The sequence below is a fragment of the Ciconia boyciana genome, chromosome 2 (genome assembly GCF_034638445.1).
Source record: "Ciconia boyciana chromosome 2, ASM3463844v1, whole genome shotgun sequence".
In the NCBI taxonomy this organism is placed as follows: Eukaryota; Metazoa; Chordata; class Aves; order Ciconiiformes; family Ciconiidae; genus Ciconia; species Ciconia boyciana.
The window spans coordinates 117,030,150-117,057,213 of NC_132935.1; the positions used below are offsets into that span (position 1 = coordinate 117,030,150).

Here is a 27,064-nt window from a genome sequence, read left to right on the forward strand (position 1 = left end):
AAGCAAATGTCTGTATGGATGCTTCCTCCCAAAAGTAAAGTATATTTTAATTGCCACTTCTTTTATTTTACTTCTGTGCACTGTCTACGCATTTGCATTACTTACTAACCACCTTAGTGCCCTCCTGCAGGTATAGATTAAAAGAAAAGACAGAACTCAAACTTAGCTTTTAGCAAACTTCTCTCTTAGAGGGCAATTTACATCCTTTCATATTTGGGATACTACAGGAGGACCCAGCAGTAGACTGCTTAGAGCCTTGGATTCATTCTCAAACCCATACTGGAATTAATTTATTTCCTCATAATTAGAGCAAAACAGGTTTCCTCTGAAGCAATCACACCAGCATCCTGTTACTTAACAGAGGGTCCTTCCAGAGGTTACTGCCAATTGCTGCGTAAAACACATTTTTACCCATCTTCTTCAAACTTCATATTCATGCAGCACCTGCTACAGAGACAGTCCTCTTTATGAGCTGTGCACTATTTGCCACCAGCAGGACCCTAAATCTGCTTATCCAGTATCTAATCAAGAAAGTACTAGAGATTTCATAAGGAATTTTTAATTTCTATAAATACACTTCAAAGTTGTATTAGTTGCTATATTTTTTCCCCTCTTTGTAGGCTGAGGTTGGAAATTCAGAAAGATTGTTCCTGCAGGGATAGTTTTATTTATTGGATCATTTCAGATTTCAGTGTTTCTACAAATTGCCGGAGGTATTCCTGGAGGTCATCCTCACCAAGCTGCAAGCAGTGTTTGGCATCTTCCTCGCAAATGTAAACGCAACCGCAGAAGTTTAATTTTCCTTCTATCGCAGTTACCAGGGCCTTTCCAGTGTTTCCCTGGCCCTTCTACATGCACTTCATGCTGTTTCTTTGAGTTCTTGCTTTACTTTCTCTTTTCCATCACCTATTGAATTCAACAGGTTCGAAAGCTACCTGGAGATGCAGGAGTGGTGATGAGATTTCATAAACCTCCCATTATTTCTAAGCATGTAAGTAGTATCAAAGCCTGAGTTCAGACTTCTCTCTCCCCATTTTGTGCTATTCTGAAGAAATGCCGTTAGCGTAAAAGAAGATTGCGGCTCTGACCTTCAATTGTTTTTTTTCTTTTCCCCCTTTCAGCTGTTTTTATAACAGAATCATGGATTGATCTTTACCAGCTTCTGAATGTTAAAAGCCAAAGGACTGCAATGAATTCAGATGTACTCATCAAATGGTAGGCAGAAGCACTGCAACAACCTCTGGAGCTATCACCACACATTGGCCAAGATGATAACTTTGAAATGTCTGCCTTAAAAGATCAGAGATCTGCTCTTCTACATCAGTAGAACAAGCTGGTGATTTTGAAAGAACGCAAATAAGACGTAAAACCGTGTCAGCAATTTTCTGAATATTTAAAAAAAAAAATCCCAGAAATGATGACTTAACCAATTTTGCCTCCATTTATCCTGTATAGGAATGATCTATTTTAATTTTTTCCATCACTGCAACTTATTTCCTATCATTTTAAGTCTAGACATATTAAGCCAAGTAAATTCCAACACTAATGTTTGGAAATTAACACTAATTAATCTTGTCTTTGTAGCTCTGATTAGCTGTTTTCACGGTGTCTAAATTTGGAATAAAAAATCACCACATAATGAATTCAGTACTGTTGCAAATGAAAAAAAAAAAAAAAAAGAACTATCTGACTTTATTCAGATTCACATTAAGAGATGTCTTGCTAAAGACTTCTGAAAGGAACTTTGACTAAATGAGATTTTTGCCCCCATTACACAATCCAACCTCTTTTTTCAGTATGTAATGATGGCTACTTCTTCTAGATTCTTCTACAATTTTCTTGCTGCTTCACAGTTGACATAATAATAACCTTCATTTTCTCATCACTTTCCATTAATATATTTTTAAAGTATTCTGAGATACAGCAGTTCAAAGAGTGGTAAAAGAAAGAGAGACAGAAAAATCACCACAAAGTCTTAATAGCTTTGGGGGTTTGCGGAGGGAGAGCATGGAGGTACCATTAATTTTCCAATATCCTGAGTGCTAGTGAGCGATGCAACCCATCTTGCTCTATTTTCTTTGGGTCAGCATTCAGTATCTGATGACTTTGAACATCTCTGTTCATCCCACCTTCCAAGTCCAAGGTGAATTTTTCCTTTCTTATCAACTGGACTCTCAAGATCTACCCACTACTTGCTCCAGATGGTCAGTTTTTTAGGATCAGTACAGTCCTGATCACCTCTAGAAGTATTTTTGTCTTGGATAAAGTTTCTTGGCTTAGGAATATTTCTTTGCTACTTTTATAAGTCACTTGCATTTCTGTATATTACAATGTATTTAGGGGTTTTTTTTATAATAATGGTACTTGCTCACGTGAACACAATTATTCCTCTGCAAGTTGCACTTCTAAAAATAAGACTGATGTTTCAGCACAGTTGGTCAGTGGGAAGCGTATGACTGGAAGCAGTTGGCTCATGATTTATTGCCCATACATTAACATTCCTACAGTTTCTCTTGGACTCACAAGATCCATCAGGCTAATGCCCAATTAAGAAAAAGAAGCAGAAATCCAGTTCCAAAACTCAGAGACAAAATTATAATTTACAGGATACTTTATCACCAAAAAAAAAAAAAGAGGTTAATGTATTGAAATGCCTGCAGTATAATCGTCTTTGCCCAACAGGAGTAGCAATGAACACCTAACAGGAGAGATTAGATTGTGGCTCTGATTACTTGGAGCCCTGCCAAGGAAGTTAACGATCCCTCCAGATCTGTATCAACACAGCTGATACCCCAATGCAGCCGGCTTTTCGTAAACGGGGCAGGGGGAAAGAAATACGCTCCAACAGATGTGCATTCCACTGAATGGAAAATGCATTCAGAGAAGCTAAATATGCAACAGTTACATCTTTTAAGTCTTCCAAGAATTATTTAAATAGCTATGTAGAGACACACACAGAGGACTTTTCTGTGAACCACGTCTTCCCTCCTAATAAACATATGTTAAAACCTGTTGTAATGTGTCACTGAAAATAACATGGGAGTTTGTGAGCTAGATTTTCTCTTCATAGGTGTGGTTAGAGACTGAACAGGTACATCTCTGATGCCTAGAGGGACATCTGTTTCACTTACAACTATACATGTTTAGTCAGTCCTGGAAAGTCCACTATATTACTGGAAATCTAAACTAACCAAGGTTTTGTATGATGCCCTAAGTTGTAGGAATGCAATCTGATTGCAATTTGTTAAATTATTAACTCCCCCCTCAATACTGAATTATAACTTAATGCATCTCTATATATCTACTAAGCTTCAAAATAACAGAGCAGAAAATGTTATCTGCAATATACAATCTGTCCTTTTCAGTGGAACAGGGCTTTCTAAACAATCAACAGGTGCATGAAAATAATAATCAGAACCAGTCAGATAACCACGTAATGTGTTTCAAACAGCCCCTTTTGTGAAGTTTGCAATGAAGTAACATAATTCCTTTGCTAAGCTCTAATTCCCATGCAGCTGAATGCAATTAAAGTATAAGACTAATTGACACTACTGGACTCTATTGCGGAGAACAGCACGTTCTATGATCTGTCTTTGCCTAAGGGGAGGCTAACATCTTTCTGTGCTTCAGTTTCTGTTTGTCTGTTATGTACCATTAATTACTGACTTATCAGAAGTTAAGGTTAAGGGCAGAACATTTAATTTTGGAGACACTATTAAAAATGATCCAGAAAGGCTACAATGCTAATACTGCATCACTATATATACACTCAAAGGCAGCTGTGAGCCATCTGTGAAAATCCTGAAAGTTTTAATATTCCCATGCTCAAGAAGCGTGTTTGACAATGTTTCTGGATGACTGTCATATATGTAGAATAATTTTCACATTTAAAATGGTCACAAACATTTTCCACCATTTAGCCAATGAAGAACATTTTGACCAACTAATGACTTCAGACTGATTTCATACCTACTATATGCAAAACAAAAATGTTTTTAATTTATTCCCGTGAATCATGAAGTACCTCAGAGAACAGACAAGTACTTTCTGCAGAGGAGAACCGGGACAGAATTGGTGCCTACCAGGCTCTGCCACACTAACAGGGCAGCGTGCCTAATGTTTGTAGCTATATCTCTGCAATCCCATTTCAATCACTGTAGTAAAGACCACAGAAAATAAACAAAATCCCCCAAAACAAAAACATGATCAAGCTTTAAATGTGTACAGAGCTACGGAACACCCAGCACTGCCTATGACTGGAGTACAGAACGATGAAGATCTAATGCAAAAAATTGCACAATCAAGTGTCGCTTTGTAGCTAACGTACCTTAGAAAACATATGCAAATAGCATGTGTTGGCTCTGACAGCTGTATGAATGCACTCAGCATTTTTTGGTGAAGTGAGAACACTTTACCAAGGCATATTTCCCCATTATTTTTTGAACAATCATTCTTTTCTGCTTTAATGCCATTCAATAACATTTCGGAGAAAAGGATAGAAATAGCGATTCAGGTATTATTTCCTCTGACTTTCCTCAGGCTGACTGACAGTTTGACTCTGTGTCCTGGCTTTGAAGGTGTAGGTTTGTTCTGACATCCAGCCTTGCTCTTTTTCCCCACCTCTTCCTTTTGTTTCTTTTTTACCCTTTCTCTGCTCAAATTTAGCTTTCAAATTTAAACACTTTGCTTAAAAAAAGTCCAAGCACTTACAATATGTAATTGCTCTGCAAAGAACATGGAATTTTAATATCACTGATGTTTTAAAAACGTATTATAAGAGCTTTCATTTGAAAGCAATTTTGAGTTTGGTGCATATGGAGTGCAGATGCATTTACAAGTATTGGCATGCTTCAGAGATCTCTCCTTTAATACATTTTCTAAGTGCACCCTTTAATATGCTTGATTTTAACACTAAAATGGCTACTTAAAAGTATGACTCGCTTGCAATTATGTCTCAACCCTCCAAACTGGATTTCCCTGACACCATTTTAAATGCTCTGCACCTCTGCAATACAATACTGCAGAGAAACACATTTACCTGCACTCTACTGAAGGTGAATGATATGACAAAAGTGTACCAGGAACCTATGCCTCTTCCCTAATTCATACATATCAAATTGAATTCTGATGCAACAGAAAGATTCGCAGGAGGCAAACAAATCTGGAGGCAAAAACGTTGTCTACTGCATACTTCAGGCCCCACTGTATAGCCTATTCAGCCTTTATACAAATAAAAAATACCAGAGCGTAGTTTCAAAACTACACACGCACTGGTTTTGCTATGTTGCATATGCTCTTGCTCAGGAACAAGCTGGAGGTTAAACAACTGCACTGTACTAATTTTCAAAGTCAAGTTCATATCTTAATTCCATAGAATTTTACATACATAAGGCTGGAGTAAAATTGAAGGAGAATCTTATCTTAGGAACAGATCCTTATGGTTCCCTTCCAACTTGAGATATTCTGTGTTTCTATGAATCTTAAGACAATAAACCCAATATTTGTCTAGGGTCTCAAAAGAAACATAAAGCAGAAGCATTAAGAAAAAAAAAGCAGGATATTCCAAAAGCTCCCAGCAGCTTTATGACCAGGAGGGTTTGAACAAGTGGCTTTCCAACCAGCCTAGTGCCTTTACAGCTGTGAAATATTAAAAAAAAAAAAAAAGTAATTATGTTCAAGATCCAGAGGTCCAGAACACAGTTAAAGTCAAAAGTTTCCTCCATTTACTCTGAAAACTCTATTCCCCAGCAATCTGAATCACGGCACCGTACAATTTTGGGAATAAGAGTGAAATCTGACCAACCCAGGTTTGATAAACTGGGTTTAAATTAAGTACAGTCCATAAAACACTCGCAAGCTGAAAAAGCACTAAGTGCTAAGTATTGATTACCACTTGTCCTGTACTATATTTATCAAATGAACCAAACTGATGGAATCTGATGGGCTTATTATTTATTATGCACTTTTACACAAAAATATAATAGAGTAGCTTAATGGCATAGCTTGAATTTACTTAGATCCAGACCCTATGACTCACTCACATGTTAATGTACCCGTGAAGTTAATGCAAATAAATGCAGATTTCCCACCAGGTTCATAGTCCCCTTAAATGATACTTTCATTTAATGGGAACTAAACAAGAAAATTGAGAGACTGTGGGACCTCTGTGAATCCAGCACTGCTGACTGCTTCCACCACAGCACACTGCCTCATCTGCCAGCAGCAAGGGAGAGGCTGCACTCCAGTATACAGATGGTCTACATTTTAGCAACGACAACAAAATGTGCTTGGATTTCTCTTCAGATACGTGACATTTAATTCTTCTCGATTCAAGAAGAGTAAGATTAATAGAAAGGTAAAATCTGTGCTTTGTCCGAAAGGACTACCACCTTTTCAGGCTACAAGAAGTGCTGTGTTCAAACAGGACGTGCACGTACTCTAGTCCAGGAAAAGCCTATCTCACATACGATTTGCAAACCTCAGGCACCAGGTTTTCTTCTCAGTTCCTAGAGACTCAATACCAGGTACCCAGATACTAGCATATGTAGATGGACATGCACATCTGCTATGCACAGCAAATACAACTGTTCCTGTAATTCACCATATAGTCCAACCATGGGGGATGGACTAGATGATCTCTGAAGGTCTCTTCCAATCCAAACCATTCTGTGATATACCATACTCAGGCAAGTACAAGTACAGCCGTTTATCACTGCACAACAAGAAGTACTGTAAACCCAATACAGTACTAGCTACCTGTTTTAGACAGTTTGCCGGTACTTCTGTTACTTGACGAGCTATCTCCTCTTGTGAGGACTGTTATCCCACCAAAACTGGCTGTCTTTGTTATGGCTGGCTTCAAATTTCGATTTGAGCTGTCCGAGTCTGTGCTGCTCCATGGCCTCTGGTGGTCTGTCCACTTCAATTCGTTCTCTGTACTGCTCTGCCGACTGCCAGATGCCTTCCCCGTGCTGTCTCTGTTACCCCTACGGACATCAGGAAACAAAGATTTATACACAAACAAGACCATGTCAGGGCAGAGTCTATCTTTGGGTACCCTGCAGCGAGCCTAACAGAGAAAAAGGAAATATTCTGCATTTACGAAAGCATGCCTGAAACAGGGGATTTGACCCCAATACTCATCTGGCTTCAGCAAGTAAACACTGCTATACCCTTTTACATGCACAGCACTTACCACTGCTCCCCTTTCGCATATATCCTAAGAGCACTTCACTGGACGGGGCTGACGCAGCAATATTACGCAGCACTGACGTAGCATTTCTGTTGCCTGTTGACCGGTCTCTTCCCTCAGCAAACCCCTCGCTACTTCTCCCTTTGCTGTCCATCACCTGTAAGGTTTTTCTCACTAACTTCACCTTCTACCTTTGTCTTCATATCCATCCTCCTTAGTCCTGTTGCACCTTCTCCCCACTCATCTGCCACTTCATCTGCACTGCAGTGTCACCCAAAGCTTTCCCCTAAACATGCATCCTCCCAGCGTGACCCCAAACTCTTCAGTGCTAATGCTCCACTTAGGGACCCACCAGCTGGGGTTTGTTTGGTTTTTTCCCTCTGCATACACTAATTGCAAACATCTCTGGGTAGAGACTGCCTGCCCTTGGACAGCTGCAGAGCACCCAGTGTATTCTGAGTGACACCACAGTAAACTGTGAGCAGAATTTGGAGGAGAATTTGGCTTATTTATGGTGAACAGCTTACAATGTGCTGCTAAAATGACAAAACCAGCATGCCTACTACAGCTTAGCACACCATGACCATTATCCGAAGTGATGCTAATAACACTGGCTTTTAGAAGGCTTTTAGAAGACATTTGCCACCCTTCTGTCTTATTTTACAGTATAATACCTTGCAGGCTCAAAGAGCTTTCTACAAATCAAAAGGATGGGACTGTATCTTTTTTTTTTTTTTTGGTCCCCTTTCTCCTTGTGAACGTGGCTCCTGCTTTTTATTTGGAGAACCTGCTGAGCTGTGCCACTCGGGACGTGAAGGAGCAGCGTGTCAAAGACGGGATGAGGCTGGTGCGTTCCTTGCCTGTGATCAGAGCCTCTCACAGATGTGATCAGCAGTATTAACCTGTTGACCTTTGCTAGACCCAGACACTGGGAAAGCATGAAGAGAAACAGCACAGAAGCAACAACATAAAAAAAGGAAAAATATTTTTAAAAGAAATTGTCCTTACGATTTAATTGGAAAGAGAAAACCAAAGTATATTATTTACAAATTCTTTTGCATTCTTGTGCTTAGAAATTAACAATTCTCTTATATTTACATTCTAGTGGAAAAGAGGGAGAGAAACAGAATGCTTTTGTATCCCAGTTATCCATGGTTTTGGGTTATGCAAAATTCTTTTTTGTTCCCCTAACTTGAACAGACATTAGTTATTAAGTCTCTGCGTGTAAGATGCCTCCTTACTCCTGCATGCCCAATCTAAGACTCTCAGATCATCAAGGCTAGCCCAAGACATGAAGGAAAGTTTTTCTGCCTGGTGCTTGTGGCCATGGGATGCATTTCTAGATGCTCCAGCACTGCTCCTTATCTGGTGCAGTCTCACCATCTCCTCCATGGCTACTGTGCCGACACCCGCAGTCAGCAACCACACGTCAAATAATCCCGCATCATTTTCTCCTCACAATGAAAAATTATGTAATACAGATGATACGGGTTTGAAGTGACACAAATTGTCACTGCTACGTATGCAAACCTGAATGCATGCAGACGTCTAGTGATCACCCTACTTCTGCCTAGCTACTCACGTGCCTTACTGATTGAAGGGCACGCTTCTGAAAGCGTCCATTACTTCTGCCTGCTCTGCTTAAGACTTGTGGCAGCTGATTGACTTTAAAAGCAGCTTGGTATGCTCAACTCTTGATTAATTTGAACTGAACCTGTGGGAGCTCATGGTGCAGGAAGAGAGCCTTTCTAAGCCTCTCAGAGGAATGCTGTCACCACCAGGTTGGGTTTTCCACTGATCCAGTGTGTCAACCGATAAAAAAGTTCTCCATGAAAATACGGACTGACTCCTACCAATTCCCTGTGGCTCGGGATGCAATTTGGGATACAGGATACATCTGAATGTTCTCTGGGCAGAGGGAATTGGAGGTTGGAAGACAAAGGTCACAGAGAAAAAGTTTCAAAGCATTGCTGCTTTAGATAAGGGAACTTCAATCAGTTTCACCTCATCATACTTTTACTTCAACATTTAATAAACTAACGCAAGGAAAAAAGGTCAGTCTGGGTACTAGTCTGTGAAACGTGCCTGTCATATGTACTAGAGCATAATGAACTTCCACCAGTCACAGTCACCCCCAAATTGTGGCAGTCCAAGCAGCTGTGCAGCTGAAAATCTGATATGGTTCCTGAGCCAATGATCCCTAAAACCAAAGGAAAGGGTCCCATTGTGACCTCCCCATTCAGAGAGCGTGGGATGAGCGGGGTAAGAACTCTGTTCTCCATGCTCCTTTCCAAACAGAAAAATGACATACCCACACCCTTCAAGGTCTCCCTCGGCGAGGACATGGATAGAATCACGAGTGAGAGTTACTGGGAAATTAATATTAAATAAAGTCATACAAACCTAAACAGCTGTCTTTTCTTATGGGTATCATTGCATATACTACTGTCTTCCAACAGCCTACTGAAAAATGAAAAGAAAGATTATGGTAACAGACATGGTAATTCAAACTTATCTTATCTGTAAAGCTATATTTAATTTCTAGCAACATCTTCAACTTGTGCTAGATTCATAGTTTAAGAAAACAAGGCTAAAATTGCCCGCCCCCCCCCCCCCCAACTGTGCACAGTCAACTGAACGTAAGAAATGTCAGCCAGGCAGGCTGAAGGCCATTTAACATTTCCTGCTACTGATCAAGGTAATTCTCAGAAGCCAAGGAACTATACATCTACATCCAAAAGAAAATTCATAAAAATATCACCTAATAAGAACATTAAAAATGCAAGCCAGCAAAATACTGCATATATAATTTTAAGCACTTGCTAAGTCACTTGGAAACCTCTGCAGCTCAGAGAAAGGCTCAGGTTCTCCGATGAAAAAGCAAGGCAAAGCACTTAAACACATACCTAACTTTCAACACAGCAAATCAGCAAGGTTGCTCATGGGCACGGAGCTAAGTACGAGTTTAAGTGCTTCTCCTGATCAAAGGCTGTAAGGCATGCAGCAAGAGAAAGCAGTGTTCTGAGGAACGAAGCTGAAGTCTCCCTCCTGACAACAACAGTGCAGGCAGTAACAGAAGCCCAATTTCCAGCCTGGCCTTTTACTGGTCTCCACTTAGGTATGCATCCTCACACTGGGAAAGCTGGTCAGCCAGCTCACGGGTTTGAGCAAAGTGAACCAAGTGCTAACACCAGAACTGGCCACATACTTCTGCATGCAGGTGTGGGATTGAATGCATAAACCAATGGAGGCCTGGCTATGAAGTTCATGGTTTATCCCATAAAGGTTCCCACCCTACCCTCAGCAGCGCAGTGTCTGAGCACTTTCCATACTGACTTGGGAACGTGAACAACTATGTCATGTTTATTGTCCCATTCTCTCCAGAGAGGGAAAAGTAGGTTTATGGGAGCATCTTCTTTTTGCTTTTTGAGTTCCTCTGTTGCCTTTTTTTTTTTTTTTAAATAAAACATATCTCCACAGTCATGATACAGAAGCAGCAGCTGAGGAAATATCCTTGGCTCTCAGAATACAAGGTGGTTAGGTGACAGTGGCCATTACCTCCTGAGGTACTTCCCTCATTCCACTTTCAGGACTGTCCATTGGAAAAGCTGGTTTGTACCAGTACTCTGGAGTCATTTTCTATGGGAATGGCCTTACCCATAAATGCATCTGACAGATGTAAAGATGGACAGAGATAGAAATACTGTGAAAGACAATGTCCCCTTCTTCAAGGGGATGATAAACAGTTTTAAAACCTGCACAGGACAGACTTGGGCTAGCATTGCTCAAACACTCACCAGTGAAATTCTCAACATTTTGGTTAAAATCCTTATCTGTCATAAAGGTGCACAATTTCTAAGATCTTCAACACAGCTAAGCTAATTTATGGCTGCTATGGAGCTAACACTTGGTATTTTGTAGATCTTAGTTAAGCACAGTTTCTTCTTCCCTTTGCTTTAAATGGATTTATTATGATAAAATGAACATCCGTAAGAACTATCACAGAGTAATGCAAAGTAACAGTTGGCTCAGGTGTCACCACTTCATTACTACAATGCAGCAGTAAAGCAGGTCTGGTCCAGGGGACTTGTGAGCGTTCCCAAGCAACAAGTGAAGTCAGTGCTGCTGCTCAGCCCCACAGGAGAGCAGGTTAAACAACAGAAACACAAGTGTAGTGTTTCATAAATACCATCATCCAGCCACTGCTGGAGTGCTTTTTAAAGATCAATAAGTTAAATTCTAAAGGCACTCCAGAGACAGGTTGAGTATGTTAAATGAAACATTAGGTGGGTTCTCCCCCGCACCCCAGTCTGCTTTTTAAACTGAAATGCAAAGTCTTGGGAAAGCAGCAGTAACACCTTATCTGCTCAGATACAATACTGCAAGGCAATCTCTTGTCCCCCCTCTTAAAGAGAAAAAACACCACGGGTAATATGGATTACAAATTTGCTCAACAGCCTTCGCATTAGGATAAACAACTATAGAACTACAGGTAGACAAAATAATAAGCGAGAAACAGCTAAGTTTAACACAAAAAAAAAAAAGCTATTTTTTACCTGTTTTCCACAAAAAGGTTTTCCTGGGAGCAAACTGACTGAAAAATAAAAAAGGCATTGTATCAGACGTTCTAGATATGCTCTGCTGTTCCAATTCCTTCCTTGATTTTAGAATTATCTCCCCTGTTCAGGCTTAAGGGGATTTCAATTCATGCATCATTTGCATTTGCAGAAGACAAGAGGGAAAAAAGGTCAAGAATAAGGTCAGGCCAGTAAAATAAATTCCATGCATTACAACACATTGCCAACGAGGGGGTCTCAGGTTGGAAACAAACTGAAAGTTCTCAGTCCTGAGATCAGAAGGCGGCGTTATGTGCAAAATACTGGCAGATCGAAGGGGAAAAACATTTTTCCTACATAATATAAGGTTCCACTGGTCTGCCCTATCACCTCAAAATAAGATTGCAGAATAGCACAGAGGTGCAGGTAGGAAGGACAAACAGGAGGAAAGCATGCAGAATTGACAAAGTTCATCAAAGGGAGAGAAGATACTGCAGTACTTAGCAATACTATGTGATTTCACATTTTACGGTTAGAGAGGAAAGAGTCATACCCACATTGAGATATAAAATGATGATAATCATCTTAATAATAATATTAACAACAATATTAGTCTATTGCAAAAAGGTTCTCTGCTGGAGGACTTAGATCCCAAGAAATGTGAAGGGCTTGGAAGAAATAAATCCTATGGGCAAGTGTATAATTCTTTTAGCATTACTTAATTTTTTTATGCAGAGAAATGAAGCTGTGCTCAATTTCCCATGAATAATTCTCCCTCTTTGATTTTTTCATTTCCCTCCTATTTCACGTTCACTACACAAAGTGCCTCGTAGCTGTCACTGGATTATATCTCCATGAGGTACAGAAGAAAGGACAGTCAGTACTTGCACTGAATTTAAACAACAGGCAGGCAAAGGGAGGAGGGCACCAGAGATCATGCCCATCACTTCTGTAACAACTGGACTCAGCTCAAAGAATAATGCAATGCCATCATTAGCTGTGTCAAATTTTAATGGCATGGGATATTCACGGATTTGTGATGTTTCCGTTTTGAAAAGGGTGAGCTAGTGACCTACTCAAAGAGCGCTGGCCAACACCAGAAGCAACACCCTCCTCATTCCCAGTGCTCCAGTAGATGCATGGGCAAAGTTTTCCCTTGGCACCGCAGCCAGTGCCATCCCATCAATTTACACAAGGAAATAATTTAGCTCTGAGAAGGCAATGTGGTTTCTCATTAAAGCTGCAATTTGCCCACCCAGCATCCATATCAGGGAACATCTGACAGCTCCGTGGGCTTCCCAGGCAAGCTCCCACCCTGCACTCCGACTAAACATGCAAAGCTCTGGGCTGCATCAGTGGCAAGTGCATCTCTCCTTAGCACAAAGCCTCAGGATATCAGGAGCAAGTTCTCCATTGCCAGGGACCAAATTCCCCCCCAGCTACAGCAGACCTAGGGTTTCACCCCAGGCCAAGAGGAGACACAAACTGTTCCACCTAAAACCACTCAGATCCTTTGTACAACTACAACACTGCCTCTTCTCTCATTTTATGTACCCTACTTACAAGGTTTCATTAACAAATGTGGCTGTTCAGAGTTCAGCATAGTCTAACTACCTACGAGCATAGTGAAATCACCCTATGGGCTGTACAACCTCAACTGTGAGGCTGTGTCTTCACTTTGAGGTTCATGATAGGCATTTGTGCATTGACTTCACTGCAGTCACATTTCCAATGCAGCGTTATAGCTACTCTTCCAGAACAAGCAAGTAAAAACCTTTGCTTAGACCAGAGTACTGGTCTGTGTCCCCACAAAGTTACAAAAGCAAAGGGGCATGTACCTGTCTGGAATATTTTTAACTTAATTGTATTTTTTCAAGTTTTTAAAGAGACTGGGGCATAAAGCAGAATAAATATCTGGGATTTATATTTTATCAAGCAACTGGAGAGGTCTGCTCCCTTTTCAGTGTCTTAATGGGAACCACTATCAACTGTATATCAGACTTAAAGACAGAGTCTGTAATAACTCCATTTGTCTTCCTGGCTGACAATGCTGGCACAGGGCCACGCAATCCCTGGAAACTATTCTTCAGTAGAGGTGTGAGGCTGAGAGGCAGAGAAGACAGGCACTTTCTTCTTATGTTATTCTTACTGTTAAAAATCAGATGGCTAAGCAGCTCTGAATAGCAATTTAGCTACTACAAGGTCAGGACTCAATTTCCTGATATATAGCATCAATAATGCTCAATTTAAAGCACCAGGAAAGCTTAAGCACACAGCACAGCTGTTGTCAGAAACATTCTTAAAACACTTGGCTCTTGTATACTTATCAAAAGACACTAACAACAAATCTACAAAAGAAAAAAAAGTTATGCAAGATTACCTAAAAATTCGCCTCCTCAGAGACCTCTGCATGCAAGATTTCCATTAGGGTGCTCTGTATGACTAATTGTCATTTATGAAACGAGTATTTCACTCTTCCAATTTCCCAGAACCTTTTAAAGCCTCAACTGGAAAACGTGCATCAGCTCTGTCAGTGCACTAGGTATACTGGGGGGTTGCTGCTCTTGTTTTTAATTACATTAGCCAACATAGATAACTATTAACATGCAGCAATATCCTGCAGTGGATACCATCAGGTAATCATTTTCATGTCAGTTAACAAGACATGATAGATGTCAGACTTCCAGCTAATGCTTATTGCTTGATCTGCAGCCACAAACAAAGGCTTTGTACAGCAGTACAGGAGTTTTAGTACCTATGTGTTTATGGTAGCCAACACGAGGTGTGTCTTTGCTTTGTTTTTATTAATTTTAAACCCTCTTCTTCCTAATCTTTTCCTAGTAGAAGGATAGAACATGCTGAAGCCACCTTTTCAAATATTTCTTTCACAACTCTCTTTAGTCAGAGAGTGATAAAGATCCTCAGTGTTTTCTTAAGTAGAGGGATCATGACTTACTTTATCTAAAGGATCTGGCTCTTCAGAATACACTCCTTAGTCAAAAATAGCCATTACAATTAACAATAAAAAATAAAAAGCATGCATATTTCCTTTAATAAGTTCCATGTGTACCATGGACAATTCTAGCATTTGTGTAAGTAATAAAACATCTACATTTTTCAGTGAATACACAATGGTTACTAGAGAATACATTTATGAACAATGGATGGTCCTTATGTAATTCTGGCTCATGAGGTTATACATTGCATTAACCTCGAAGAATGAAATTTCCCTTATGTAATTTGATTGCTAGTCTTTACAATCAATTTTCTGCATGCTTAAAAGCTAAACGTAGTGTACCATTTAGGCACGCATTTGGGATTCTCAGTTAAATCTACAATTTGAATTAACACACAGGGAAAGAACAACATATACTTTTTTTTTTTATTCTTTTAGATTGTTCTTCGTCTTTCTTGGACAATTACTTTTCAACCTGCTAAAAGCAACTAAAGCAGTTCAGACAAGAAACTTCTTTGCAAGACCCAGATACTCCAGGTCCTCTGCTCCAGTGCACTTGGGTGTAAGATTCACAAATTGTTGTAAAACTAAGTTTCCAATAAAAACATGTTTTAAAAAGGAAGGTTGTAGGCTTTGCCTACAAAAAATAACCTTGCCTACAAAAAAATAACCTTTGTCTACAAAAAATAACCTTGAATATACCTTTGAGCATAACAGAGCTCATGCAGCGCTGTTTTACTGTTAGCAGCCTGAAAAGTTTGAGGTGCACTTTGTAGTACTTACTGCAGTGAGCCTGAATGATCACGTTTATTAACTATTTGTTTCTTCACCAATCCTTTTAAGATATCACATTAACATTCTTCTCAACCCCTGCCGCTTGCTATGACTCTACATATGACAGGAGTCATTAAAACCTCCAGCTCCCCTTGTCAAAATTTATGATAGCCAACACAGCAGATGGAAAACTTGCCAGAAAGTATAATTTAAACTAATATCAGACTAATCATCATAAGGACTATCATAATGATGGCATTATTCATGAACATACTTATTTTGTTAAAACCTTCCCACTTAGAAATGAAGGTATCTGGTGCACTACCGTGCTGCAAAATCAAAGGAAGGGCAAGCATACTTTCTGTTGGCTGGTATGTTGGGTCCAGGTTAAGACATTTTTCACAGCATTTGAAACATGCACAGAATTTTTTGCCCCTGTAACCAGACTGCCTTTTCCTCCTGTATTTTGTTCAAAGTTCTGACTCTTGGGCTGATATGTTATCCAAAGAGTTTTGGGTACCTCAAACATGTTTAGAGAGGGCTGCTAGGTGCAACGAGTTATGGCAGTACTCTTGACCTTCATGGCTGCCCTTTGGAGACCTCTCATGCAAGCTCTCTTCATGCATACTCTAAGTAAAAGTGAAGTATCTATAATCCATTTGCTAAGGTTCATAAGCAAGGCACTGATAAAGGCTTGACTACAGCAGTGTAAACAGTATAAGATAATAAAAATACCACATGATTAATTCCTCCCTGTCTCTCTTTGTACATCTATGGTTTGCAGGATGACAAGGCTCGGGTACCTACCTCAGAGAAACCTGGGGAGAATTGGATTAATTAATGATTGCAGAGGGCTTTAAAACTATGAAGTCTTACATGCACTAAGTGACTACCTATAATTGGAAGCCATTGCTCTCTTCCGTAAAATTGAAAAAATTACATTGTCCACCATGACAACCACTAACATCATCCTAAAAACACCTCATATGTATGAGGAGTGCTCCACTCAAAAAAGCTCAGCTAAGACATATATTCCAGTTAATATTATTAGTACAGCTTGCTGAAATTCACTGCACTATGATGCTCATTAACACCTGCAATAGCAGAGAGAGAGAGCAAATGAGTGGATATGAGAGAGAGAGGGAGAGATATCTAACATTGCTGATCTTTAAAAATGCTCACTCCCAATCCATTTAAAATGCCTGCCACAAACCACACTGTTACTTAGGTCTTGCCGCTCGGAGATGCTAACACAATGGACCACAACAACCTCCTGCAAGCAATTAAAATGCTCACCGCCTGCCTGTCTTTAAAACGCAAGTATCTAGAGATAAAAAAAGCAGCACATTGTGGAGCGAGTTTCAGCACACTTTTCCAGCCACCTCTGTTTCCCAGCATGGCATTTCTAGCTGCTGCTGCTTGTGATAGAAACTGCATTAGTTTGGCAACAACTTTCCATATGGTATTTTTAAACAACATTTTGCCTCATTTGAAGTCTGCTTCAAAACCCAAAGATTTTTTTTTGTTTTGTACACGCTCCTTTGTAATAAGCCAGAAACAGCAACTTTCATACAGGAGACAGGTTGCAAAGAGGCTTTTGCAGCCCTTGAACAACTCTGTAACTCTGCCGTATACACTGTGACAGTATTTACATCAGACCCACATGCTGAAAGCAAAACGTAAACCAAAGGGCCTCTGCTTTTACTGGAATTGTCTCAGTCGAGAAAGGAAAAGCCAGGCTAAAAACATTTAGATGCGGCAAGCTACTTATAAACAAGCAAAATTACTTATCACAAATGAGACAACACACACCTTAAAACTATACAATGTATTCTGCTAAAAAAAGAAAAATAACTTGGATGTGTGCAACTCCAAAACCAGAGCAAAATAAAAGGACACCTAAAATAATACTATTAGCCCTGCAACATATGAACAGTTTTAATTTAAAAGGACACTGCCAAATATGATTTTCAGTAATAGTTTTAATTGGGTTTACTCCCATCTTCCTCTAAGCAGCAGAGCTCCCACTGAGATGCAAGATAAAACAATAAAATGTTGATTTTTTTTTTTCTTTTTTTCCTTTTAGGACCCTGTCATTACAGTATTATAGCAAATTAGGATTTTCTTCCTTTTTCAGGAACATGAGGTATTGCTCCCAGATGTTTCGTATTTAAATGTTTTCCTCTAGCAATGTAGCTTGTTGTGCAAGTTCTGATTTTTTGCTAAGGCAGGAATTATAATGCCTATTTCATTTTATTCCTTTCAGAATAAAATCATCAACAACGCGACCAGCTCCTCCTGATGGCAGAAATACAGTTCCTTAATCACTCATTTCAAAAAACCTGTGCAACTCCATGTTTAACCTCTGGCTTTTCTTTGTTCTTAGCATCTTAGTGCTACAGCACTGGTCCAAAGAAACAAAACCAGGAGGAGGCTCTGCAGAAGGACACTTACAAAATTTGATCCAGCTTGAAACAAATATGAAATAACACAGCTAGTTGAAATTATTGAGAGTGTCCATTTAAATCACTGCTCTTTGGCTGGCAAAAGAGAAAGGAAAAAAGAAGGAAACCTAGACCACAGGAACGTTCAAAGAAACGGGATAAGCACTCTCCAGACAACATGCTGGGCCTGATCTCTCCTCTACCCTTCTCCCTGCAACTCTCATCACCTCCTTCTCCAGAAGCCAACCTCCGCACCTCTCGAGCTCCTCTCGGACCCTCTGCGCCAATCACCCTTCCTTGTCGCCTCCAGCTCCACAGGGCAAGTCCAGCTGCGGTGTTCGTGTCGGAGGGGAGCAAGGCTGTCTGACTACCGGCGAAGGTATGGCACTAAAGAGGCAATTAAAACAACTACTCACATCTTGTGCAAATATTCTCTCCCTCACTCTCTGATACTCCTCTTCTCTCTCTTCAATTGATTTACTTCGTCTGTCATCTCTAAATGGAAGAATTCTGTTTTGCTGAGCAGAAAGAAAACCAGGAGGGTTATATAAGTTGAGCTGTTAAAAACTGCCGTTAAGTAACTGTCAGCTGAGAATAATAAATGTTCACTTAAACAAATGAAGCATGAAAACGATAGCTGTCATTCCTGCCCGAAGCGCCCAGCGAGGCTGGGCACCTGCGGGTTTCCAGTTAGATACTGCACGCGGGTTCATAGAGCGAGTGGCCAAAACGAGGCTTTCTGCACGGCTTTTGTGGGCCCTCTGTCCTAAAACCGGGTGTTCTCACCCCAAGCCTAAGTGCCCTTGCTCTCAACTGCTAAGATTTCTCGACTCTCCTACCAGCTGCGAGAAGCAGGAGGGCAGGCAGCGCTGCGCTACCGACGACATCGAGGAAGAAAAGAGGGAAACTAGGCTGCAAGAGCTGAACTGCAAACCCTAGAAGAAACCCACCAAAGTCTATGTGTACAAGGAGAAGAAGTCCCAAATATCGGGCACGACAGTTTTAACCATTTCCACACCATAAGGAACCCTCGACTTCAGTTTCGCTGGGAAAAGAAGGGCCATTTGTGCCTCTCGGTAAACCGCAGTGCAGGAAATGGCTATGCCATAGGGGGGGAGGAGGGGAGAAGAGGAGGACCCCCAGCAAGAAATGCTTCATTGGCAATTGGGTTTCAAGTACTGCTCCTTCTCCCCCTGCACTCCAGCACCCGGTGAGATAGGTCATGCTGCTTTCCTTCGGCTGATCCCCATGTTCACCACACCCTGAAAATATTTGGGGTTTGTTTTCGAAGCCAACTCGGATGCAGCATAACTGGCAAGGCTGCTATGTACAACTGAAAGTCAAGGAAAAAAAGGGGAAAAAAAAAAAAGAGAAAAAAGAAAGGAAATATCAGTCCTTTACTGAAAACATGAAGGAGAGTGGCAATGAGAGACTCACTGGCAGGTCCCTCCACAAATACAACCTAAGCAAAGAAAGCATACGCTGTCTTACCTGTGAGAATTTTCTCATAAAAGCAATTCACGTCAGAACCCTTTTTGATTTTTTTTTTTTTGTTAATATGTTCCACATACACAGCTTGCACTGGATTGAAACAGCACAACACCCGCTTTTAAAGGCAGCACAAACACACACATTTCCCTGGCGCTCCCCTATTCATCGGGCTCACCTAAGGTAAGGTAGTGTTATGGCACAGGCAACACAGAGGGGGAACGTCTGCCACAGTACATGCACGACAAGCAAGTAAGTTACACAGACAGTAAAAGGTGGTGAGGGCACAGGAGGAGGGAGGGAACTAAAAGATGAAACTGATTTATTTTTGTCAAACTTTAATTTAGGTTGGTTAAAAAAAAAATCAACCTGGCCTCACCATCACATGTTTGGGACATTTTTTTATTATTATTATTATTATTTATGGGGTTTTTTTCCTCTTTCCTTTTTGGGCTACATCAGTTTATCACTGGTACATACTGAAATCCAACTCTGAATGGGTACAACAGAAGGAGAAAGCTGTAGGGAGTGGAACAACTACCATAGTTAGGCGAGACATTGAGAAATGCGACTGACACAGCCTTCCACGCAGCCCGGAGCCACCGGCATTCCCCCTCCCGTGGGCATGCAGCAAGTCCTGCGCCAAGCAAACCACCCATGCAAACCCACACACTGCCACGGCTGAAGCGGCCACGCCGGGGCTCAATGCTACCCACAGTGGTACGGACGCCAGAGGAGGCGGGAAGGGGGCAGGAGGGCAGGGGAGGAGGAGGAGAGCAACAACAAAAGAACAACAATAACATCAGTCAGCCCACCTTCAAAAACAGAACAAATTTCAGCAACTCTCGAACCGAGAACCAACCTGATTGTCTTCTTTATCAATACTAGAGTTATCTCGCTTCAAGATAAATCGCTTCTGGGATTCTTCACCTTTTTCATCTTTTAAATGTTCAGAAAACCTTTGCTCTGGTCTGCCAGCAAAGTAAAACATAGCAATAAAAAAATCTTTCTTTTGGTTTTGCTTTGATCTTTATTTCTCAGTGCTCTTTGTTTTCACAGAGGCATTCAGTGCAAAAGCAGTTAACATTTGTGGTCATGGTGAGACACTGCCTATAGCTGTCTGAGGCTGCTGTATCGCTGCTAACTGTTATTGCTATAAATAGCTTTTGTTGTTGTTGTGTAGCAAGGAGCGGGAATCCAAAGTCGCAGTCACTGAAATATTTAGACTCTCCTCACTGTGACTGAAGGACAGGGAAAACAAATTAACATACTGTATATTAATTTGCTTCCTTCAGTAGCTGTGACCTCCGGCAACACTGCCACTTAGTGAAGCCTATCCACCTTTAAGAGTAAGGAAAAACTGATAGAAATCTTAAAAATAAAACCAAGAGTTTCCTCACTCCTAATACAGAAAACCAGTAATGGGAGGGGCTAGTGGTGTTTTGCTTAAACAAAATATTACCTCATCACCATTAAGCGGGGAAAATACTCCAGAACAATCATAGAGTACCAATTAGTTCATCGATTTAAACCCATCCAGACGTTTATTTATTTTTACAAGCCAAACCCCACAGGTTAAAAGCTCAACATTTCAAGTTCGTAAGCTTGGAGGATGTTGTTCTGTGTTCTCACCTTGCGCAAAAAAGCAGCATCTCATGTCACCTCACCTTGCGCAAAAAGCAAATTTTAAGAAGCATCTCATGTCACTGCCAACGCCTCATAGCTGTCAATAAATAACACTCCAGCCTGCACCACTCCCAGACCCAAACCTGTAATGTTTTAAGCACCACCGGTGTTGATAGGGTGACCAATGGCCTCGAGAACTGAGCTGGGATTCATAGGCTGCTGTCACCCAACTGAGGCGCTGCTAACGCGCAAGCTGGTTTGTAAAAGCAGTAATACACTGTGTCACACCGTGAGGTTTCTATCAAGGAACACAAACCTTACACTCTGTGCTGAAGGCGCTGCTAACAGCAGTACTGGTAGGAGATGCTCATGTCTAGAGACCCATCTAAACAAGACACAAAGCTTCCATTGACATTATTGGACCAATTGTGAAGAAATCAAAAGGTAGAATTTACAGAAGTCAGTGCCTTTGTTTAAAGTCCTCTACAAACTTTAAAATAAAAACCTCAGCTTCATCTTATTTCAGAATGGAAACTTAAACCAGATGTGTAAATTGGCCACCATTTGGTTGTTATAGCATTCAGATTTGCACTTTACTAATTAGCAATGATTTTTAAATCAAAATACAGCACATATTCATGCCATAATTACAGTCCATTACAATTCATTGTCAGATGTGCAGGAAACATTTGTAATGAACTGTTAGAAATACAATATTAAGAGACAGCAGCTCTCCTGCCTCTCTTTCTGTATGAATTTGAAGGACTCCCACTTCTGCTCACAACTTGCATTTTTGTGACAAAGCAACAAAACGTACCAGCCCAATTTCCACAGATTTTGAGAATTCAAGAAGCCTTTGTCCATCATCTGTGCTAGCACTAACAGATATAGGGCCCAACAGCTGAAAGTCAGCAGACTCTCCGGATGCCCTATTAGCCTTCTGATTGGGAAAGGCCAGAGGAGCATGGCTCTCTGCATAGTTTTCTAACCTAAGGGGTCATTAGTGATGTTTCCTCATAAACAGAAAGGCTACAAAGCCCTGTTAATGGATTGCTAGGTGCGTTGCTCTGCCTTTGCTCCCATTCATGAGCACTGTACCTGCACAGCCAAAAATGAAGATTCATTCCCTCAAATATTCTGCTTTGACAGGACCAGCTGAGGAATGTTATTTTTCTGTTTGTACATCCTAAAGCACAAACAAAATTTCTGCAATTGTTCTATCAGTGTAAAATTTATACTTGTAAACTATCTACTGAGCATCTAATAAACTATATACCAAGCATAATAAATAACTAGAATTTTACATTGCAGAGGAAAAAAAAAGTAATTGAAAATTAGAGAGAAAAACAAGCTTGAAAAAGCAATTTGGGAAAATGTCTCCTCCAACCACTAATTTATTTAGACAACAACATGGTTTTCATACTTCATAGCATTATTTTTATTTTTTAATCCCATTTTCACTTCATTTACTATTTATAAAATGTTTCCACTTGTCAGAAGAGACTAGGAAAAGCGTGAGATCAAGCCACGAGCCTAAACTAATGATCTGGTACGTGCCTGTTAATAAAGTTAATCTACAAGCCCAGTAGGCGATTAATCTCCAGTTGTGAAAAGAAGTTTGCTTGGGCAGAGAGACTCTGCAAACGTGCAGAGCATTATGGAGCGCCGCAGTACTACCAGCGCCATGAGAAGGTCCTTCCCTCCCAGTTGTCACTGCAACTCTGGGTCACCATTACCAGTGAGGTTACAAACACCATGACCAGCTCAGTAAGGATGCAAAGCCTGAGGGAAGACTGTCAAGTGAGAAACAGAATACCACAACAAGAAGTATCTTCAGGCATGCCAACCTGCAGGCCTCCCTCAAACATTAAAAATCAGAAAAAGTCATTTAGTTGAAAGAAATGTAAACTAACTATTTTAAAGAAGATATCAGAGTCCAGTGTTATTTACACATTTGTGGTTTTTTTCTTCAATACCGTTTACTGCACTTTCTTTTTTAACATCTATTGCAAAAATGTATTATTAGTAGGATGCAGAGGGCAAACAATGTTTAAAAGCAATGAGTGGAACCAAATGCCCCAATAATTTGGGTAGAGAAGAGGTTGACTCTGCAAAGATTTGGGTCTGGTCCTCTGACAGGAGTCAGTGCAAGTTCCACATTCACAACTTTAAATTTCCCTGTAACCGTATAATGCATTTGCTAAAACGAAGCAGAGACATTATGGTTATTCTGGGGAAGTCTGTTGCATTAGTTTATGAATTTGCAGGTGAATCAACTGCTTGAAAATGGAAGAAAATAATATGTAATTTTGAGTAAGATGCAGTATACTATCAATATACTAATACAGTATATAATTACAGTAACACAGCAGATACAGTGAATTCATCTTATGCGAGTCCTAAATTAATAACAATCACATTTACTTCTCTTCTAAGCTTTTTTAGCCCTGATACTATCAGTAATAGAGTCTGCACAATATACCAAGTTGTGTTCATGCACCTAAGGGAGTGAACTTCTCAAGCTTATTTTCAGTACTGACATAAATTAAGATCTTACTCAAGTCAAAACATGGTTTACAATTATTAGTACAAACCCATGTAAAACCAGGAACTTATTCACCATTACCACACTGGTTACCTAATTCACACCTTCAAATCCTAACCACACCTCAGTGTAATTTTAAGTGGTAAAGTGGTAAAAATGGGATTTGCATAGCCTTTTTGAAGAGACACTGAGTACTTCTGAAGACCCTATTGCTAACTCGAGTACTCTAACTATTTAGGGATCTTCTGCAAAAAACCCAAACAAAACAATCTACAATACCTATCCCATATTGGTGGGTTGACTCTGGCCCCACAGTACACCCACCTTCATGCTAACGATCATGTGCAAGAAAACAGAGACACAAACGTATGCTTACAACAAGTGCTGCCCACCCGTATGACATTCAGTATTTCATTTAGACCCCATGTCTTCGATCAGTGAATCACCTGAGAACCTCAAACCCCACTGCTCCAAAAAAATCTTTTGGAGAAAATACCAATTCTCTTGTAAGTCAACAGGATTTTTGCAATTTGGGGACTGTCCTGAGAAAACCCGAAAGTATGACCCAATTATACCTTCAAGACTCAGAAACCAACACACAGGGAGGGGTAAATCACACAGGCTATTAAAAAAAAAAAGTAAACTTTGGGGTGGCTTTTTATTTGGTGGGGTTTTTTTTAATTTATTTAATATAACCTTTTGATCATCCAAATTTTTATTGCTTGACAGTATGGGTGGAAGCAAGACATCTGTGTCCTAAAAATGCAACTTCACAAAAACACAATTGCATAAGAACTCATTTAATATTTCCTAAAGTTGTCAGGTAGCTCAGTCATCTTTCTGGCAACGTGTTTCAGAACAAAACACACAGCATGTTTCCTCCTTCCCTGTAAAGCTTTTGATCAGGTGCTACGAATGTTTAAGAGAAACTGGATCTCAGAATAAGTTAGGGCTCTTTGACACACATCCTCAGGCAGCTGCACAGCCCCTTTTTCACCCCCAGTTCCGCCAGAAAGCATGGGCCCTTTCAGCAGCCGAGACGGCCTCTCTTCTCCATCCTGCCTAGCAAGGTAGCACCATGCTATTCAGGTAGGTGCCAGCAGGATACCTACAGGGAACCAACTTCGGTAGGTGTCCTGCAGCACCCAAACCTTTCACCTTGAAAAGCTTTCCAAAACCCTCTGAGCATCTGTGGACTTCTGCAAAGTCTGCTCCCATCACTCAAAATCTTTGGAAATCTTTTCCTAATCCATTTTCTTTCACAGTGAAAAGAGGAAGAGGATGGATTATAAAATAACTTTTTGGTGAGTGATCAGTTTCCCCAATTGCCAGACACAGTATGCAACAGCCATCATTAAGCCTCCTATCCAGTTTTTTTCCCTGGTTCAGGAGCACTTCTGCATACTTCACCTCAGTATCAGGTCCAGACTTGGAGTATTCAGACAAAAATCTCAGGGCAATATTGCTTTCCCATTTCTTGTGGCTGTGCTCCTTCTCATGCAGCCAATGATCATTTCAAGTCTTTCAGCCTCATTTTTGTGTTGGGAGATCATTATGATGGTCACTTCAAGATATGGGTCAAGTTTCTTGTTTCTGTGCTTGGAATGCTTTCCCTGGGAGGGTGACTGAGCACTGGCACAGGTTGCCCAGAAAGGTGGTGGAGTCTCCATCCTTGGGATGGTCCTGGGCAACTAGCTCTAGGTAGCCCTGCTTGAGCAGGGGTGGGTCAGGCAAGCTGACCTCCAGACGTCCCTTCCAACCTCAACCATGCTGTCATGTTGTGAAACAGCGATTCAGATATATAGTAACAAATCTATAGCAGAACAAAACTCCATCACTACCTCTTTTAGATGTTTTTTTGTGTCTGCTTTTTCTTTTGCAAGTTGGCCATTATCATTTACCTTTCTCATTTTATAGTTACTTAAAAGCCATCTGCAGTCCTTACTTAAGCAAGGCCCCAACAAAGACACTTTTCTGGACTTATTCCTTAAAATTAAGCCCATATTTTGGAAATGGTAAAGCTGGAATAAGCAGCAAAACTTTTTTTTTTTAGCTTTTCTGTGTGTCAGAAAGGAAAGATTTTCATAGCAACATCCATTCTAAAAAATTTTTTTTTTACTATCATTATGGTGATTTTAATGTGAGCTACTTCCATTCACTTCAGTAGTGTTCCTCTCAATTTATCTCTGTATGACAGAAAATAGAGTTCACCCCTCAGGCATTTTTTTTTACATGGGCTCTTTAAGGAGAATTCCCCATTATGTGCTCATTTAATGCTTTTGATTCTGAGTCAACCACTGTAAGTAGCAACGAAAAAAACCCCCAAAGCCTAAGTACCTTAACCAAGTATTCACTATTTAATCAAATTACAGATTTTAAAAACATATTGCAGAGTGGTAACAGCTATCAGGATACATGGACTGAGGAAGTCACAGGGCATTTGTTGCATCTGCCATGTTTAGAAGCAAACTAATGCAGTTTCATAGACCTCTATTTGCATGGGAGGTAAGAAATTAAATGCTGGGGGAAAAAAATCTGCACTCATTTAAAATAAGTTAATTAGCTCTGAAATAACTGGCTAAGAAACAGGAAACACAGATACCACACCAAGAGGACAAATGGAAAGAGACAAGCATGAGCTTTGAACGTTACGATTCTGAAGACTTAGTCACTGTATTAGCAGAGCACACAAACAGTCTGGGATTGTCAGGGCTGACATATATACAGCACTTAAATCTTTATTATGAGGCATATGGTTCCGACAGCACCACAGCACACAGGCTGTTGCAAGATGCCTTTCGAAAGAAGCAACAACCTCACGGTGTGTGGAAGAGATGGGTTTGCCAGTACAGTGCCTGATGTAGCTAAAAAATCTAGCAAGTGCTGTAGCGCGTGTCATCTGCAAAAGTCTCACAGGTAATAGTGAAGCAGCTGTTTGAAGAAAGGCAATATAGGAAAGCAAGTTCAAAAGTGGAGATCGCTGCGGTGTGCAAGAGTCTAAAAAAATGAACTTTACATTTGCAATGCAATGTTCATTTAATCTACGTAATGGGGGACAGCATGTTAATATTCCTCTCTTGAACGAACGGCAACACAAAGCAAAAGATAGGTAGGGTAATGGGGCTAGGAACAGGCAAAACACCACCCCTGGGTACTCGCAGGATCATCATCTGGCAAACAAAATGAATAACCAACAAGATGTTCTTACACAAGGATGCCATCAGGAGAGCAATGGGATGGGAAGACTGGGGCTGAAGCACTGCTGCTGACAGGATTTAGAGAAGTTGTGAAGATTTAGGGCACTCTTATGCAGGTGTTCTGATGGTTTAACAGTGTTTTCTTGTTATTTGCACTTGTCTTTAATTAAACCGACTGCTCAGTCCAACATCATGTTGGCCTCTATTTTGAAGTCATGCTGTGACACAGTATGGTGGCCTTTCTTGCTTTGCTAGTTTGTGAACATCTACTACAGCTGCATGCTGT

At 40.5% G+C, this 27,064-nt stretch overlaps 1 protein-coding gene across 16 annotated transcripts in view; it reads right to left on the reverse strand.

The window, feature by feature from the left end:
- Positions 1–27,064, reverse strand: part of ARPP21 (cAMP regulated phosphoprotein 21) — a 144,607-nt gene that overhangs the window by 57,357 nt on the left and 60,186 nt on the right. For 9 of the 16 annotated variants that reach the window (XM_072853703.1, XM_072853698.1, XM_072853706.1 and 6 more), the window contains 5 exons: positions 20,273–20,381; positions 18,339–18,440; positions 11,749–11,786; positions 9,596–9,655; positions 6,754–6,986 (listed from right to left, as the gene is read on the reverse strand). In XM_072853703.1, the coding sequence (XP_072709804.1) occupies positions 6,754–6,986; positions 9,596–9,655; positions 11,749–11,786; positions 18,339–18,440; positions 20,273–20,381 (542 nt within the window). The remainder of the gene's footprint in view (positions 1–6,753; positions 6,987–9,595; positions 9,656–11,748; positions 11,787–18,338; positions 18,441–20,272; positions 20,382–27,064) is intronic. The other 7 variants (XM_072853707.1, XM_072853705.1, XM_072853708.1 and 4 more) reach the window with 5 other exon arrangements.